This window comes from Rhinolophus ferrumequinum, chromosome 10 (assembly GCF_004115265.2).
Source record: "Rhinolophus ferrumequinum isolate MPI-CBG mRhiFer1 chromosome 10, mRhiFer1_v1.p, whole genome shotgun sequence".
In the NCBI taxonomy this organism is placed as follows: Eukaryota; Metazoa; Chordata; class Mammalia; order Chiroptera; family Rhinolophidae; genus Rhinolophus; species Rhinolophus ferrumequinum.
The window spans coordinates 67,463,122-67,480,105 of record NC_046293.1 but is presented as its reverse complement, the minus strand read 5'-3'; the positions used below and the strand labels follow the sequence as shown (position 1 = coordinate 67,480,105).

At 38.0% G+C, this 16,984-nt stretch overlaps 1 protein-coding gene across 1 annotated transcript in view; it reads right to left on the bottom strand.

The window, feature by feature from the left end:
* Positions 1–2,076: 2,076 nt before the first annotated feature.
* The window catches only part of TPH2 (tryptophan hydroxylase 2), an 88,730-nt gene continuing 73,822 nt past the window's right edge, over positions 2,077–16,984 (bottom strand). The window contains exons 9-11 of the mRNA XM_033117627.1: positions 13,974–14,069; positions 3,516–3,649; positions 2,077–3,387 (exon numbers count right to left, since the gene is read on the bottom strand). Coding sequence (XP_032973518.1) covers positions 3,213–3,387; positions 3,516–3,649; positions 13,974–14,069 — 405 coding nt within the window. The 3' untranslated portion in view covers positions 2,077–3,212. The remainder of the gene's footprint in view (positions 3,388–3,515; positions 3,650–13,973; positions 14,070–16,984) is intronic.

The window sequence follows — 16,984 nt, the reverse complement described above, 5'->3', positions numbered from 1 at the left end:
AAATGAGATGATGTGAGCCATGACTCCATTTGAAAATGAAACTTTGTGTTTCTATTTGCTTCCACGTTAAAGCACACTGTTTTTCATTTTAGACTTTTCATGTTAGTAAATGTTGCAGTACTTTACATTCATTAGGCTCAGGCCCATTTACTATGTGCAAGCAAGACAAGTACAGATATATCATCCCCATAAAACATCATTTCTAAATTACACAATAAATAAATACTAAGCCAGAAACCCAAGTTTCACAACCCTCAGCACTAAAGTAAAAAAAAAAAAAAAAAAAAAAAAAATTTAAAATAAAATTTAAAACAACTTGGGTCAAAGTTCCCTACTCTTAAAAGATAAACTTATGAACAATCTATTATGCTCCTACAATGCCAAATAAACTGATCATCCAAGAATGCACTGGATGCCTGATCCTAACTCACAACAGACAAAAATGCTTCGAGAAGGAGACTGGACTAGTCAGAGGCTGGGAGTCTTTGTCAGTGTGATGGGTATGAAACCTGGTCTTGCTAGGAACCTTGGGTTGATTTCTTATTAGCTGATTACTAAAGTCAGCGGCAAAGTGACAATAAAGTAGTGATTCACAGTGAGACGACAGTGAGCAAGTGTCTTTAAATTTGTAATTGCCCTTGGATCTATTTAATTTAGCTTTGAGTCATGAGGCATAATTGAGATAAATGGTTACACTAAGCAGGTATCAGAGATGACAAGAAACTGGCTGTGATTATTTTTTGTTGTACTGTTTTCATTCGGGGACTTCTTGTGCCAACACTTTTCCTATGATAGCTGTTAAATTTTATAGGATTTTTCCCATTAGTTGTAATGGCATTTGCACGTGAAATGCTCACAACAAATGAAAACCATGATCCCATTGTTTCACACCGTGAAAACCATGGTAACTGCTATTCTGGATGGAGAACAAATCTAAAAAGAATCAAGTACAGTAATTCCTCCTCCTTGTATGATACCTATATAAGCTCTGTGGGAAAGCCTATTCACTTGGCAACTCTAATATTTTTTTAAACAACATAAATTTTTCACATGTTAGAAAACTGAAGATTCCACTATAAGCCAATCAGAAGACAGCTGGAATGTTATTTTTATTGAGGGAATTTGTTTAGAATTAAATATAATTCTTCCTGCAATGCATTTAACTAAGAGGCTCCCTTTTGTGGGCTAGGAGGGAAAAGCTTATTAGCTACTCATGGGTTTTTTTAATGGTGTCTAAACCAACACCAAATTATGGAAACAACACAGAAAGCAGACATTAAGAGTTTCTTAACTAATTTTCTTCTCTGAGAAAATTCAGCAACTAGTTCTAGAAATTTCTGGATTATTTTTCTGGATTAATATGTATAAGTAAATAATTATACAGGACCATCGAGATCTACCAAATCAAAATGTAAGAAACTGTATTTGTAGATCTATAAAACTACTGCAAATACTACTACTTGATCATTCTAGATCCTTTTAATTTGGTTCATCTTATTCATAATTCCACAACCACCAATAATTTTTCAAACCCCTATCTCTTTTACCTAGAATAGTGTTTAAATTGCATGACTCTCACATTCTATCCACCAAATCCTTTCTCAAAAATTCAGTTGTTCTGAGAATTCTGCAGAAATGAAAGATCCCTGATAGCTAAGATAACCAATATTCAAACCTCTGATTTTTCATTTTAATTTTCCCTCTCTGATGAATGTTTTAACTCTTTCTCCGTGTTCTTCCTGAATATATTTAGTCCAAATATTTCTGACGCATCATGTGCCTATATAAGAGTATGAATTAGTTTGAAATTATATGTAATTTCTTATTTAAAGAACATCCTTGAAAATTGCTTCAGTAGATATTTTAGAATTACTAATTTAAACGTCATTTCGTCATCTTTTCCTTCTCTACTTTTTCTTGTCTCCTCTTTCCTCTGCCCCAGATCCTGTACCACCAAAGCAGAATAAGGGGAACAGTATTGTTTGTTAAGGAAATCAGAAGATAAAATTCATTCATTTATTCAGCAGTTTTTTTATTTTTTCACTTAATCACCTGATTATACCTTTTATGACAAGTGTGACCAGAGATTTGTGATGCATCACTTTCATTTGCCCAAATTTGCCCGAACTTTGGGTAAATGGACAGACTTACTGAGATCCAGCTTGGTTTAGGCCTATAAGAAGAAACATCTGTACTGTTGGCAAGCCTTAATCACAAACCAAGTCCTATTTAGTGACAAACATTAGTTTTGATAAGTATTAGTTTCCCTTCTCTGGCTACACATAAATACATATAAACAACTTAAGCTTCTTAGCAATCTAAAAGCAATATGCAATGGGATATAAATGTTGGTGCACAACTAACTGTGCTACTTTGGGCAAATCACTTGACTTCTCTGAAGCTCAATTTCTACATCTTTAAACGCAAAGTTCTATGATTTCATTGTCCTCTAAGAGAAATGGGTTAAACACCTGAGCATAATAATTTACTTTATTCCAGCATAAAATTAATAGTCCCAAGATTTATTCCTCACAGTTTCATCTTTCCTAAAGTCCTTTCTGGAAGTACTTCCTTCCAAAATACTTTGGGAAGCATGCCACAACTCAGTTTCTACAAGGTCAGTGCAACCTATATATTCCATTTATAAAAAGATCTCTTTTCTTACATTGTATAAGTACGCAACCTAAACATCATTCCAACTAGTGTGTTACCTCAACAATTTTTGAAACAGCATATTGAATCTTTTTGTTAATGTAACAGGAAATTCATACAATTCTCGATTTATCTCAAATAATGCTGTGAAAGCACTGATACTATAAAAAATAGAAAGTTTCACTGCTATTTTCATTTTATCTAATGAACACAGAAGAAAGGCTCAGATCTCAGAAAGATAAGGTCATAAGCTAGATTCATAAGAGGTCTATTTGCTACAATTTTTAAATAGATACAGTTTGGTTAAAGACACTAAGCAGGAATGTCAAATGAGTTTAAGACATTGAAACATATTACAGTTTTTTCATACAATGATTGGTTACCTGTCACTGGGTTCTTTATGGTGTTTCACACATTAACACAGTAAGTTACAATTAGGTAGAGATATATATAAGTGCATGCTGACTAGCGAAGCCATGACACAGAAAGCTATTGGTGTTATATGACATTGACTGCTAAGCCCCAAAAGGATCATGCTGGCGATAACACTGGTCCAGGCATCAAATCCCCAGATATTGGTTCATTTTGTTCAGGGCATCACACACTGTGTTCAAATCACTGCGGAGATCCTGCACCACATTTTCAATACTTCTGGTGTCTTTCAGAATTTCAATACTCTGTGTGTAGGGATTGAAGTATACTGAGAAGGGACGGGTAATTGACTTTGCAAAGTCCCTGCAAAATAAACAGAAACAGGAGGATATGCGATGGACCCTCGTTGGGACCAGAGATAGCTAGAAGAAAGAAACAGAGCCAGAAAAATAAGAAGTCATTTTCTCCAGATGGGAGAAAAACAAGTTTACCTCATCTTTTCTTTGGCTTCTTCAAAACTTTCTGAAACAAAGTAGGCTTCCTGGAAGGTGGTGATAAGGCATTCCTGTAAGCAAGTTGTCTTCGGGTCAAAGGCTTTCACACATGCTTTGTCAGAAAGAGCATGCTGCAAAACATACCACAAAACTCGTTAAACTCCGTAGTAAAACTTCCAAAGTGCCATGACGTCACATTTCTACAACATAGCTCAGTAAGTTTACAGATCTGCTCAGATACTACTCTGCTATGAAATATGGAACTCTCCCATATGTGCGGTAAATTAAGTGCTAGGGTTTGGGTTTTGTTTTTGTTTTTTTAAAGTCTGTTAGGTTCTGAGGAGAAAAATGAGATTATTGTATTTTTTTTAATTTAGTATCAGCCCAATTCATACTGAAGAACAAACAATACAAAATTGTATCCCAAAAGAATTGGAATTTTCAATCTATGCCATGAATAGAAGCAGGGAGAGTATTAATACAGTCCTAAATTTATTGCTATAAGCAATGTACTGAAATTTCACTTAAAAAGCAGAAGTAATAATTACCTGTGTGGAGAGGTAATTGGGACTCTGACTAAACTACTTGCGTACTTATTGAGAGACATTTTGAGGCCAAGGGCTGTGTATCCACAGTCTGTATTTGAGAATATTTGCAAAGCATTCATTTACGTTGCACCAAGTACAACAGAGCAGTATACAGCAGATAAATATTTCCAGGTGGGAAAAAAGAGCTAGTATTAATAGTTACAGTTAGGCCAAGAGCAGGCATTAGGAAAACAGGAAAGCCAGTGTAATTACTCTTCAAACAATCAGTAGTAGCTCCATTCAACTCTCTGCAGGACTGACCAGAAAAATAGCAAGGAACAATGAAGGATTGGATTCTTAGGATAAATTCAGTCATGCCAAAAGTTACTGGTCATTTCCTGCCACGTGCTCCCTGCCTACTTGTAGATCCATGGTTCTCAATGGAACGCACAGAAAAATGACTAAGGAGCTCGTGAAGAAATCGCAGGTACCCCGGCCTCAATTTTATTTGGTAGGTCTGGATTGTAAAGGCATCCAAGGTGACTCAGACATAAGTGGTTGTGAACTATATTTTGATCAATACTCTGCTAGATTCTGTCTCTTTCTTAATTTAAAGGGTAAATTAGTTGGGGGAGAGAGAGAAAAGGGGTAGCAAAAGCAGCCCTGAATTGGACGTTCGAAACCTTGGGCTCTAGTCCAGGAGTTGCTGCTGTCTGACTGGACGACCCTAGCAGATCACTTCACCTCCCTGTGCCTCCATTTCCTCAGAGAGGTTTGGGCTAAGTGGTTTCTTTTTTTTTTAAATATTTTTATTAAAATATAGCTAACATAACGTATTATATTAGTTTCAGGTGTACACCATAGTCATTCAACATTTATATACCTAAAGAAGTGATCACCATGATAAGTCCAGCAACCGTCTGACACTGTACCATGCTATCACAGTATTATTGACTATATTCCATATGCTGTACTTTACATCCCCAGAATTATTTTTTTGATACCTGGAAATTTGGACCTCTTATTCCCCTTTGCCTTTTTCCCCCTTTTTTAATTTTTCAATTACAGTTGACAGTCAATATTATTTTATATTAATTTCAGGTGTACAGCCATAGTGTTTAGACTTATATATAATTTAAGAAATGATCCCCCTGACTAGTCTAGTACCCACCTGGCACTATACATAGTTATTACCATGTCATTAATTATAGTCCCTTTGCTTTACATCCCCATGACTATTTTGTAACTACTAATTTGCACTTCTTAATCCCTTCACGCTGCCCACTTACTCCCCTTTTTCACCCTGCCCACCAACTCCCCTTCCATCTATCACCCCAATAAATCTAGTACCCATCTGACACCATACATAGTTGTTACATTTTATTGATTATATTCCTTATGCTTTACATCCCATGACCAATTTTTACTTCTTCATCCCTTCCTCTTTTTAACCCACCTCCAACCCCCCTCCCAGATGGCAACCATCAAAATGTTCTCTGTCTCTAAGAGTTTGTTTCTGTTGTGCTTGTTTATTTTGTTCTTCAGATTCCACATATAAGCGAAACCACATTGCATCTGTCCTTCTCTGTCTGATATACTTCACTCAGCACAATACCTTCCAGGTCCATCCATGCAGCTACAGATGGCAAGAACCCATTCCCTTCCATGGCCGAGCGATATTCCATTGTCTATATGTACCACCTCTTCTTTATCCATTCATCCATCGACAGATACCCAGGCTGCCTCCACATCTTGTAAATAATGCTGCAATGAACATATGGATGCCAGGTACCCTCAAAGTAGCATTTTGGGTTTCTTCGGATAAATACCCAGAAGTGGGATTATAGCTTTTGTTTTTTAGTGTATTTTGTATGGTATAAGTACTGCTACTCCAGATTTTTGTTTGTTTGTTTCTATTTCCATGAAATATCTTCTTCCATACCTTCACTTTTGGTCTGTGTGTGTCTTTCATTCTGAAGTGAGTTTCTCGTAGGCAGCAAATGATGTGAATGTTGATACACTTGTGTGTACCAGAGGTCTCTTAAACTATCCTCATTTTTTTTTATTATTCATTTTTATTTTTGCTGTTATGATTGGGTGTTTTTTGCTACCTTGTCTTCCAAATCACTGATTCGATCCTTTGCTTCTTCTAGTCTGCTCATGATTCCTTCTAGTCATTCTTCATTTCAGTTATTGTATTCTTCTCTCCTGGTTCTTTTTTATGATTTTATGTCCTTTTTTATGCTTGCTGTTTCTTTTTTGAAGTTCTTGCTAAGTTCCTTGAGCATCCTTTTAAACAGGGTTTTGAACTCTGTCTCTGGTAGGTTGCTTGCCTCCATTTCATTTAACTTCTTTTTCTGGAGTTTTCTCCTGTTCTTTCATTTGGGATGTATTTCTTTGTTTCCTCATTTTGGCTGCTTCTCTGTTTGTTTCTATTAGGTAGATCTGCTACCACTCCTAGACTTGGCCAAGTGTCTTAGTGCATTCTCCCAACAATTTCAAAAGACATGTTTTGATTTGCAGCCTTTCATGAAGAACGGTGTGTTTCCCTAGGTTTCAAAATATATTTGCGAACCAAAGGACTGACGTGCAAGAGAAAGGGCACATGGCCCTACCCTATGCGCGATTTGCTTTCTCACAAGTTCCACTGTCTACATCAATGCATATATGAATCAGGGGGCCTCTCAGAGTGAACTCATTGTGTTTTTTTTTTGACGCACAAAATACTTGATAATAAGCAGAAGGTCACTACACCTCCAAATGCATTTGTGGTAGATTCAAAGCAGTGCAGTGAACATCAGGGCATTTTGGTTCCACATGACTAATAATTCTGACCACATTTTTAAAACAACTTCAGCTTCAAGAAACAAACTGTCCTTTTATAAGAGCTGTTGCTCCTCTATAAAGAATAGACCTCCTGTTGATTCACCACAGGTTTCAGAATGAAAAGTTGCTTTCTTTGCAGCCATATACTCTGGGAGCATTTTACTTTAGTATGTTGCTCTTATTGTGCATTTATTCCTCAGGACAAGTGAAAGAAAGGAATGTGAGTGACTCAGTGTCCTTGGTGTTTCTATTCTCTCAGTTCCACATTCAGGAGCATGGACAGAGTCAAAGCAGAACAGGCTGTAAGAACATTTGAACCACCGTTCCCCTGGGGCATTCCTGCTGAGCCAGAGACTTTTCACTGGGTCAAGGACAAATACAAGAAGAGGGTGAAGCTCACCTGCTGGGGTCTGCAATGCTTTGATGGGAAATTAGCAACCTTAGCCGTCATTATGTGTAGAGGATGCCTCCAGAACGTGTGTATGCAATAACAGAGACTGGAATCCGTGTCGTTTTTTAAAATTTTATCATGTAATGACTCCACTGGATACTCAGATGAGCTTGTGTCATCATTTTAACTGGCAAAGTGGATGAGAGTAGACCAAGAAAAATCCCAGAGGACAGGGTGCTCAGCCCCAGATTTCAAGAAAAGTCAGTGGATTTGCAACACATAATTTGAGGCAAGGACCATTAGGCAATGCCTATCACGCTTGTCGCATGTAATATTCAAAGGAAAAACTGTTCTAAACTCTCAAAAATGCAGTCTATCGTCAGGAGCCTGAGATGTCCCTACTGGGGACCTCTCCATCCATGGAGTATGGGACCAGTGCTGCTCCTTGGCTGTTATGAGTATAGGGATCATAATGGTACCCAAGGATTGGCCTGGAGAATGACAAGAGCCTGGAGTTTAGGAAGCAGCCAGTGAGTGAGGTCAACAAATAAAGTGGTGATCACACCTATAAATGGTCTCATTTACCTGACAGGGATCTGTCCTGTGTGAGGACTGCCAGGAACATCCATGCAGCCCATGAGGTCCCCTGTTTCTGAATACTAGAGTGTGGCCCAAGGGATATAAAAAGCATCCATGTCTCCACTGATTCCAAAATCCACTGCTCACTGAAGTGAAGTCCTACCGAGTGTGCTCCTCGACTACGATCCATGTCTCTCTCTAAGTTGCTGGGTTCAGGAAAGCAGCTCTTACGCCCTCTGCTCTACATCTAGAATGGATTCTCTAAACATCAAGCCAAACTGCTTAATGTCCCCAGGGAACTCCGTGGTGAATCCTTCCTGAAGTGCTGTTCAGGTATGCTGACGTCTGCAAGAATTAATCCAACTTTCCGCAGACAGAGGCTTTATAATGCTGACAGGATCTGGCTGATGGTCTATTACTCTCAAGCCATTTTTAAAGTGCAGGAATGCTAGAGAATCACCTTCTCTCAGCTCAAAGGACTGTACTAGATTTATCCATAATGCTAAAGAGAAGGGCGGAAGACTGGGAACCAGGAGACCTGAGTTCTAAATGTAGCTTTCCCAGAGGTGTGATATCACATATGCGTACATGAAAAATCCCCAGATTGGGACACAGTTTCCTCTTCGATAAACTGAAAAGATTGACCTCCATTGACCAATTAGAATTGGTCAATTCTAAAGCTCTTCTTGCAATACAATTTTAACAGGGCCTTCACTCACACCCCCATTCTCCCTCCATACCAGCCAGCATTAATTGACCATAGCAGCCTTTCCCATTGGGCCCGGGTACGGTCTTCCCAACAGAGATGGCCATTACTAAATAATTGGTTTTAGTGCACAAATTAAGACTTACTTGCCATGCTAGCCTTTTAAATTAAAAAGTCTCTTTTCAACATCAAAAATTTGCCAGAACCCAATTGTTACTTAAAGTTCCTATATGACTTTGGGGAAGTTATTCTACCTCTGTAAGCCTATTCCAGTATTCATCTGAAAATTGGGACTATTAATGTGGAAATATGGAAATAATAATAGTATCTGTAACCCAGGGCTGTAGTAAGGATTAAATGAGGTAATGCATGCAAAGCACTTGGCACATAAGAAATGCTCAATATATTAATTTATCGTCGCTAATTTAGTCTCAGGATGATGCTTGGTGTACATATGCATTCAGTCACAGCTTCCACCACTGGTGCAGCCCCTACCCCCCAGGGGTCTAGAACCCACAAGTAAATAAACATGGCCCTAGCTATGAGGCTTCCAGGTCCTACTCTACAACAGTGCCTGCCCTTGGTTCACCCAGTTTAAAATCTTCCTTCTTCTCCCAGCCACCTGCCTTTGCAATGACACTGAGTTATTATCTCAACTATTCCAGATTTAAACCCTGTGAACCTCACCCTCTATATAAGGACTGGTTAAAGTTGGAGAAAAACTCAGGTGTGAAGTCAAGATTATAGGTAATTTGGGCCCTAGATTCTGAATAAAAATTTGCAAACAGCCCTACACTCACAGTGCAATTATCTTTTCCCAAGTCAGAACAACAAATATGTGCATTTGCATACACACATACGTATGTATGTATGTATGTGTGTATGTATTATGCACTTACATGGTAGAAAATTCGCAAACTTAATTGTCTGGTCTCATATGTATATAATATTTTTTAAGTCTCCCTCAAATATTCCTCCTGCTAACCAAACACAAAGTGGCATTGACATCCCTATTGCCAAACTGGATGATGATGGCACCATACTTTTTTTTTTTAATCAGTGATATTGAAAGTTTCATCAGTTTGAATAAGCTGCAGGGACGAGGGAACCAACTAGCTAGTCAAGCAATCTTTCATAAAGACTGAAGACCTGTTTCCAGCTCCCAATGCTCCAGCATTTGCTCAGTCATTACTAAGAGTGATGGAAGGAAAAGAGAGGAGGAAGGGACGCGAGAGCCAGCTGAACAGGGTAAAGGTGTGGGAGCTCAGGAGCAGCGAGTCCTAACTCTAGCCAGGCTGCTGATATACCAGATATCCTCAGAGAACCTACAGTGTCTCGAGTCTCTTCTCTATGGCCAAGCAGTAGTTCTGACCACCTCACTGAGTTGTTGCAAGTGATAGTAAATACAAATGACTGTAATAAATATAAGCCTGTTTTGTGAATGCTGATTAATAGCTATAAAAGAACTGTACAATAAATTCATTGTGCAAGGATATCCTAAAACTAAAGCCAAAAAATAATAATAATTTTTTTGAACCCTCGGCTTCATCAAACCTGAAAAGCAGAACAGACGTATTTATACATAATATTCCAGCAACTACGATGGGGTCTGTGCTAAGGCCATTTACAAAAAAAATAATGTTTACCCTTAAGGAAATAAAGAACTAGACTTTACCAATACCCATGAAAAAGAAGGAGGAATTGCCTGTTGCTTTTGAGATACATTAAGTTTTTCAAATAAGACTCAGCCAATTCGATTAGAAATCATTTGTTTGCCACGTAATATGAACAAACTTCACCGTTGCTTCTCCAAGAGGATTGGATTCAACGAAAATCAATATAAATCACTTTCTTAGAACTTCCTTATGAGAGATTCCAACTTCCTTGAAATCTGAGACCTTCAATTTGGGGTTTTTTGAATAAAATGAATGAATGAATGAATGAATGAATGAATGATAAAATTTTTAAATGAGAGACTTAAATAGTTAGGTCAACTCTGGTAGAAAGAAAAAGTGTGAAAGGAAAGACATATGCTAGACAAACTGTGGATGAATGGCAGTCAATTATCCTATTTTCAACCTTTTTTAAAAGTCAGTTTTCCAGATGACTTAGCTCATTATTAACTTCTCTCCACAGTGATGAAGATATGAAAAGGCCCTACCCAAACACACTTTTGGAATTCCTGAAAGTTCATGACAGGACAGATAAATAGAACAAAAGACAAAGCAACCATTGCTGAAATTTTTTTCTTTTTAAATAATCTTTTTGGTTATCAAATTTATGTTAGCTTTTACAAGCTTTTCCATATTTTGTGTTTCTGTCTTCAAGATAAAAATAAGCTTTGTCAAAAAGTTGTCAAAAAAAAGAAGCATTGTTGTAAAAAGTAAAAAAAAATACATTGGAAAAATGAAAGTTACCCTACAAACTATAGATATACTACATGGAAGTACTTGGTCAGCTCTGAAGTACAACATCCACACTCAGGAAAATCCAGCCTCTTAAAGCGCAAATTTTTAAATGTGTCCTGTTCTAGAAGAGGTGAATTGTGGATATTCAGGTAAAAGTTATAAAGACTACACCAAAACCTCCAACAACTTATCTGGGACCTACATTTGGGCTGCAGTTGGAAGAGCAAAAATTATTTTGCGGCAAGGTTAATTGCATTCAAAATTGTGTGTGTAGACTGGAATTATTATAACGCTATTAATAAAGTTATTCCTACATGGGTCCAGGACTGTCATTTGTTTATTAAAATGAAAGTTAGACAGAAGTGTTCAGAAGTGATGTGAGCGGGCTCTGAAACCCACACAGAGCAGGCCATGGGATGGGATGAAAGAAGGGGTGCTACAGAAAGCGTTTACATCGTGTTATGTATGCTCTGTGAACAATCAGAAAATATTTCTTATGGAAAGAATTTCTGAATTGTAAAAATGGTCCAAAGTAGCAATCATAGGGATGTTGGAGTGCTGAAATTTGAAAACGGAAGAAGGCTAATGACCAGAGGTGATGGACCAGAACAAGAAGATTCACGGCAGACAATGCCCTTCAGTGTACATATTTCTGGCTGATTTCCATTTCCAGACGATTCTGTCCGCACCCATAGGAACGAAAACAACAGATTCACCCCAGTGCTGCCTACACATGCCTCATTAACCAGATCAGAGGACCCTGACGAAAGTTGGGGCAATGAGAGAGATTCGTTTCTTTTGTTTCTGGCGTAATTTATGAACCCTCTGAGGAGAATGTAAATAGATGTAGCTCAAGAGCTACATCATTTTCTGGCTAATTCTTTTTTCGGGGAAATCAAGAAGCACGCTATAGAAGGGAGGGGTCTTTCAGGGATACGACATCAGGCTATTGCTGTGGATTCTGGTCACTGAGCTGAGATTAACTCCAAATGGATTATTTTGTTGAGAATTTAGTAAACAATTCTTACCACATTACATCAGGCTTTTGTTATGTTAAAAATGTTAAATATTATCATCTATTCCAGCCAGGCCTAATTTCAGGCAGCTCCTTAAATGGGCCAGGCTTTGACGAAAGTACACACACTTCTGTCCAATGACTGATCTGGGTATCTCATCCTCTACTCCTTCACCCTTTCCATTCATCAAGAATCAGCTTGGGGGTCGGCCGGATGGCTCAGTTAGTTAGAGCGCAAGCGCTGAACAACAGGGTTGACGGTTCGATTCCCACATAAGCCAGTGAGCTGCGCCCTCCACAACTACATAGATTGAAGACAACGAGCTGCTGCTGAGCTGCCCCAGGGGCAGCCGGATGGCTCTGTTGGTTAGAGAGTAAGTTCTTAACAACAAGGTTGCTGGTTCAATTCCCACATGGGATGGTGGGCTGTGCCCCCTACAACGAAAGATTGAAAACAGCAACTGGACTTGGAGCTGAGCTGCGCCCTCCACAACTAGATTGAAGGACAATGACTTGGAGCTGATGGGTCCTGGAGAAACACACTGTGCCCCAATATTCCCCAATAAAAAAATCTTTTTTTTTAAATATCAGCTTGGGCAGCAGTCTCTAATCAGGAAGCCTTCCCAGGGATGGTCTAATACCTGCGAGACACATTTGCTACACTTTGTTTTTATCTGATTGGTTATCATTTGCATTAGAATATAAACTCCTTAATCACAGGGATCATAGGCCGTGTAGCCTACTGGTTAAAGGCTTGGATTCTGGAGGCTAGACTGCCTGGACTAAGAAGCTCCAGCTGTATGACTTTGGGCAAATTCTTTATTGTCCTTATGCCTCAGTTTTCTCATCTGTGATGATGATATTGTTTATCTCATTGGGTTGTTAGGAGAATTAAGTGGGTTTACATGTCTAAAGCACCTAAAAATAGTAAGGTTTCTTTAAATGTCCATTGAAGTAGCTGTTATTTGTTTCTTATTCTTATTCTTCATCATTATTATTTGTATTTGTATCCCCCAGTGACTGGCACAGTAAACGGCAAATAGAAGTTGTTCAACCAAATGTTTGGGGAATGAATGAATGAAGTCATAAAGTGAGAGGACTTTATAAAATTACAGTCGAATTACATCTTTCAAGAATAGAAATCACCAAAAAGTTCTAATTGTCATATATTTCCCAATTATATAATGATAATCAATACTCAAAATAAAATCCCTAAGATAGTCCATAATCCTGATCTTAATCTAAATAATCAAAGAAAGATTACATTTTCAGAACCATTTCCAGATTATATATCACATCACATTCAAAATTCATCGAAACTTGCTGTAAAAAACTTGGTGTAGATAGTAATTCTTAAGTGACCAGAGTATTGAAATTAGCAGATACCCCAGACCCCTTCTGAATAAATGATCATTTTACAGTATTTTAAGGTAAAAGATAGCATTCCTTAAGCATTACTACACATAATAGATACCTCTCAGACCATATATTTATTTAGGGGAGTTTTTTTTCCCAAATTGTGTATGTCCACAAATGTTTTAACACAAATTAAATTTGAAGAAGTTAAAATGATATCAAATTTCTCTCTAAGAAATAAATGCCGGGGAGTCCATGGGAGCCATAGAGATGACAAAAATGAGAGCAGTCAAGCCACCCTTACAAGGAAATTTAATCAGTAGGATCACTGTTAGCTCATTGCCCACTTTTCAGCACTAAATTTAGGACAGTCATTTGTTGGCCAACATTTGAGCATACATTTGTCATTCCTGTTGATTGTGCACATGGCTGCTCATCCATTTGAGTCACACCACAAACCCAGAAAGGTATGACCCATTTTCAGAAGTGCAAAAAGTTAGGTCAGCACCCACACTGAGGTGCCAAATACTCTGTGTTAAATATTTATGGAATATCTGCAAGTAGAAATGCACAGACAAACAAATCAATATTTTCATGACCTTGAACCAGTTTGCTTGGGAAGGATACTTTCATTCACAGCTTCATACCTTTAATTCTCCAATGGAGGAAAGTAGTCCTGCTCCATATGCTCGCAGCTGCCCTTCTTGCTTGCAAAGGCCAAACTCGATTGTGAAGAAATAGCACTGAAAAAAAAAGAAAAAGAAAGAAAGAATCAACAGACATCCAGTGAACTGGTCAACAAATTCTTCCATAGAATAAAATGGCACCCAAAGTAAAATGGTGCACTGTGCATAATTTCTTCAACAATGTCAATTTAAATACATTTAAATCAAAAATGTTTATTGAAATCTATTTTCTTGCTTAATAATCCCTCCCTAGGTTAAAGGTATACAGAAAAGTTATTAACTATTAAAAGTCTTATGCTTCTTAGATTCAGAAATCCCATGAGTCACATCATATCCCTTGCAATAATTTTAAAAATAGTAAAATGCCAATTTAGAAATGAATGAGTATGTCACAGTGATAATGCCATAAGAATATGCTACAATATTTACCAAGCTGGAGTTCAGTGATATAAATAAGTTCATGCAATGTGAAAAAATAACTTGCAACGTAATAATCCCAAACTGATTTTTGCAGTTTGTTTATTCACTCAATAAATATTTGTTGTGCACCTACTAGGTGCCAATGCTTGGTAAAGAAACAAGAGAGAGACTAAGAAAGCAAGTACATACCTATCAAACTACCAAAACCACAATTTCAATATTATATTTTTAGCGAGATCTTTAATGTCTATCTATGTATACACATGCACATACATATACAATGTACGTGTGTATATATACATATAGATAAATATATATAGTAAGAACCATTTCACTGACTTGCATTTTATCAGCATCAACTACTACAGCTTTCCCAAGATACTAAAGTCTACACTTATTTCTGTTGAGTTTAGGAAACCAACCTAGACAGACAGAAACCTTTGTATCACAAAAAAAAAAAAAAACCTCACAGTGCTCTCGAGAGAGGCTGAAATCACACCATTTTGCTCTGAGAGAAAAGTGAGAAACTGACAATGAGCAATAAAACTTGCATCACATTAACACTTCCCTGTATTCGTGATGATAGAGCCCTGAAGGTGTTGAGAAAGAGAATTTGAACACTCTTGAAAAGGGGCAGAAAATAACACTTATTTCTAGCCCGTGGCAGTTTACTCTATTTTTATTTGGAGATTAAGATACCCCTTGGTTCAGGAGGGTTTTATATTTTTTGACTGTGTGAGGATGATCTGAACTTGCGTGGGCCAATGCCCCAAGGACTGGCCAATCCAGGTCATGGAGGAAAAATGAACCTCCAGAGGAAACATTTCCTTTCCTAGTTCACCTCCCAAGGAAACTAAAATTACAGCCCTTCCTACCCCCATCACCCTGTGCCCACCGACTTCCTTACTCTGTTCTGACTTTCCTTGCTTTTTCCATCACACCACTCTTTTGACATGGTTTTCCATTTCTTTATGTGTGGTATGTACTGTTTGTCATCTGTTTCCCCCCTCGACACTGTAAACTCCATGAGAGCAGGTATCTGTCTGTTCACCTAGAGCAGGGCTTCCCAAGCTCAGTACCACTGACATGTTAGGCCGACCAATTCTCTGTCGGGGGGCTGTCCTGTACGTTATGGAATATTTAGCAGCATTCCTGGCCTCTACTCACTAGATGCCAGTAGAACGCCCCAGGCCAGTTTTAACAACCAAAAATGTCACTAGACATAGAAAAATGTTCCCAGGGGAGCAACATCACTCCTGGTTGAGAACCACTATATAGAATAATGTCTGAAACATAATAAGAGCTCCAAACATAGTTGGTGAATAAATAAATAGTGAATGAAAGAACTATCTCTAAGTTAGGCTTGTTGTCTGGCAGCATGACCTGGAGGTAAGAAACACATAAAGAGGCATGAGCTGTTTGTAATTAGTTATGTGACCACAAGCTCTCTAGCATGTGGTTTTCCTACCCATGACATCCACTCATTCATTCATTTATTCTACAAAGACTCCTTGAGCACCTGTTATACACGTATGCCAGACTACGCCTTAGTCAATAAGGATATACAGTGAACAAGTCCCCGATCCCAGAACGTATATGTACTATACTGAGATGAGACAGGCAATCATAACAACAAAAATCAATACACAGGATAACTTCAAGTCGAATATGCTATACAAACAATAAAACCATGTAATGGTAATATTAAGCAGAATGTATGGCTATTTTAGATAGAGAGGTAAGGGAAGATCTCTCTGAGGGAGTAATATTTAAGCTACAATCTGCTTGAAGATCTAGGGGAAAGAGTGTTCCCAGCAGAGGATGTGCAAAGGCCCTGAGGCAGGAATATATTTGTCTTTCCAAGGAAAAAGGGCAGTCATTGAAAAGTTTTAGGCCAGAGACAAACATGTTCTGATTTAGTTTTCAAAAAAATCATGCTGGTGCTGAATAAAGAATAGACCATAGAGAGGCAATAGTGAAAGCAGAGAGACCCGTCAGAAGGAAGTGGCAGCCAAGAAACAAGAGAGTTGAGTGACTTAGAACATGACTTGGACCAGGGGTAGCGGGGGATTGGGAGAAGTCAACATCAGAGGCCTAATGAGAAAAACCAAAATAAGAGACATGAATCTGTTTTGAAAAATTAAAATATAGCCCTCAAGTCTGTCTTCCACAAAACATTACACAATGCTGGACACAATAAAGAGAAGTGATCACACAGTCCTACAACAGGAAGACCTCCTATTTTACCAAAAGGAAAACTCAAGTTTAAGAAGAGGACGTGATTTACCCAGAACCAGTGTAGATGGTGATATTTAAGAGATCTAGAGCTCAGTATTTTAAAGAGCTTGATATCTGTCACACTTTAAAGTTTCTAGGTAAAAGATTAATAGACATATGATTTTTCCCTTACGATCAAAAAATGGACAAAGAAAAGTATCAAACAGGAAAAGTAGACTCCCATAGCATTTTCTTAGTGTGTCTTCTGCTGATTTCTCTAATTTATATTGCATTTACAGCACATGATGGGAAATCCTTGAAGCCTTAACATTGCA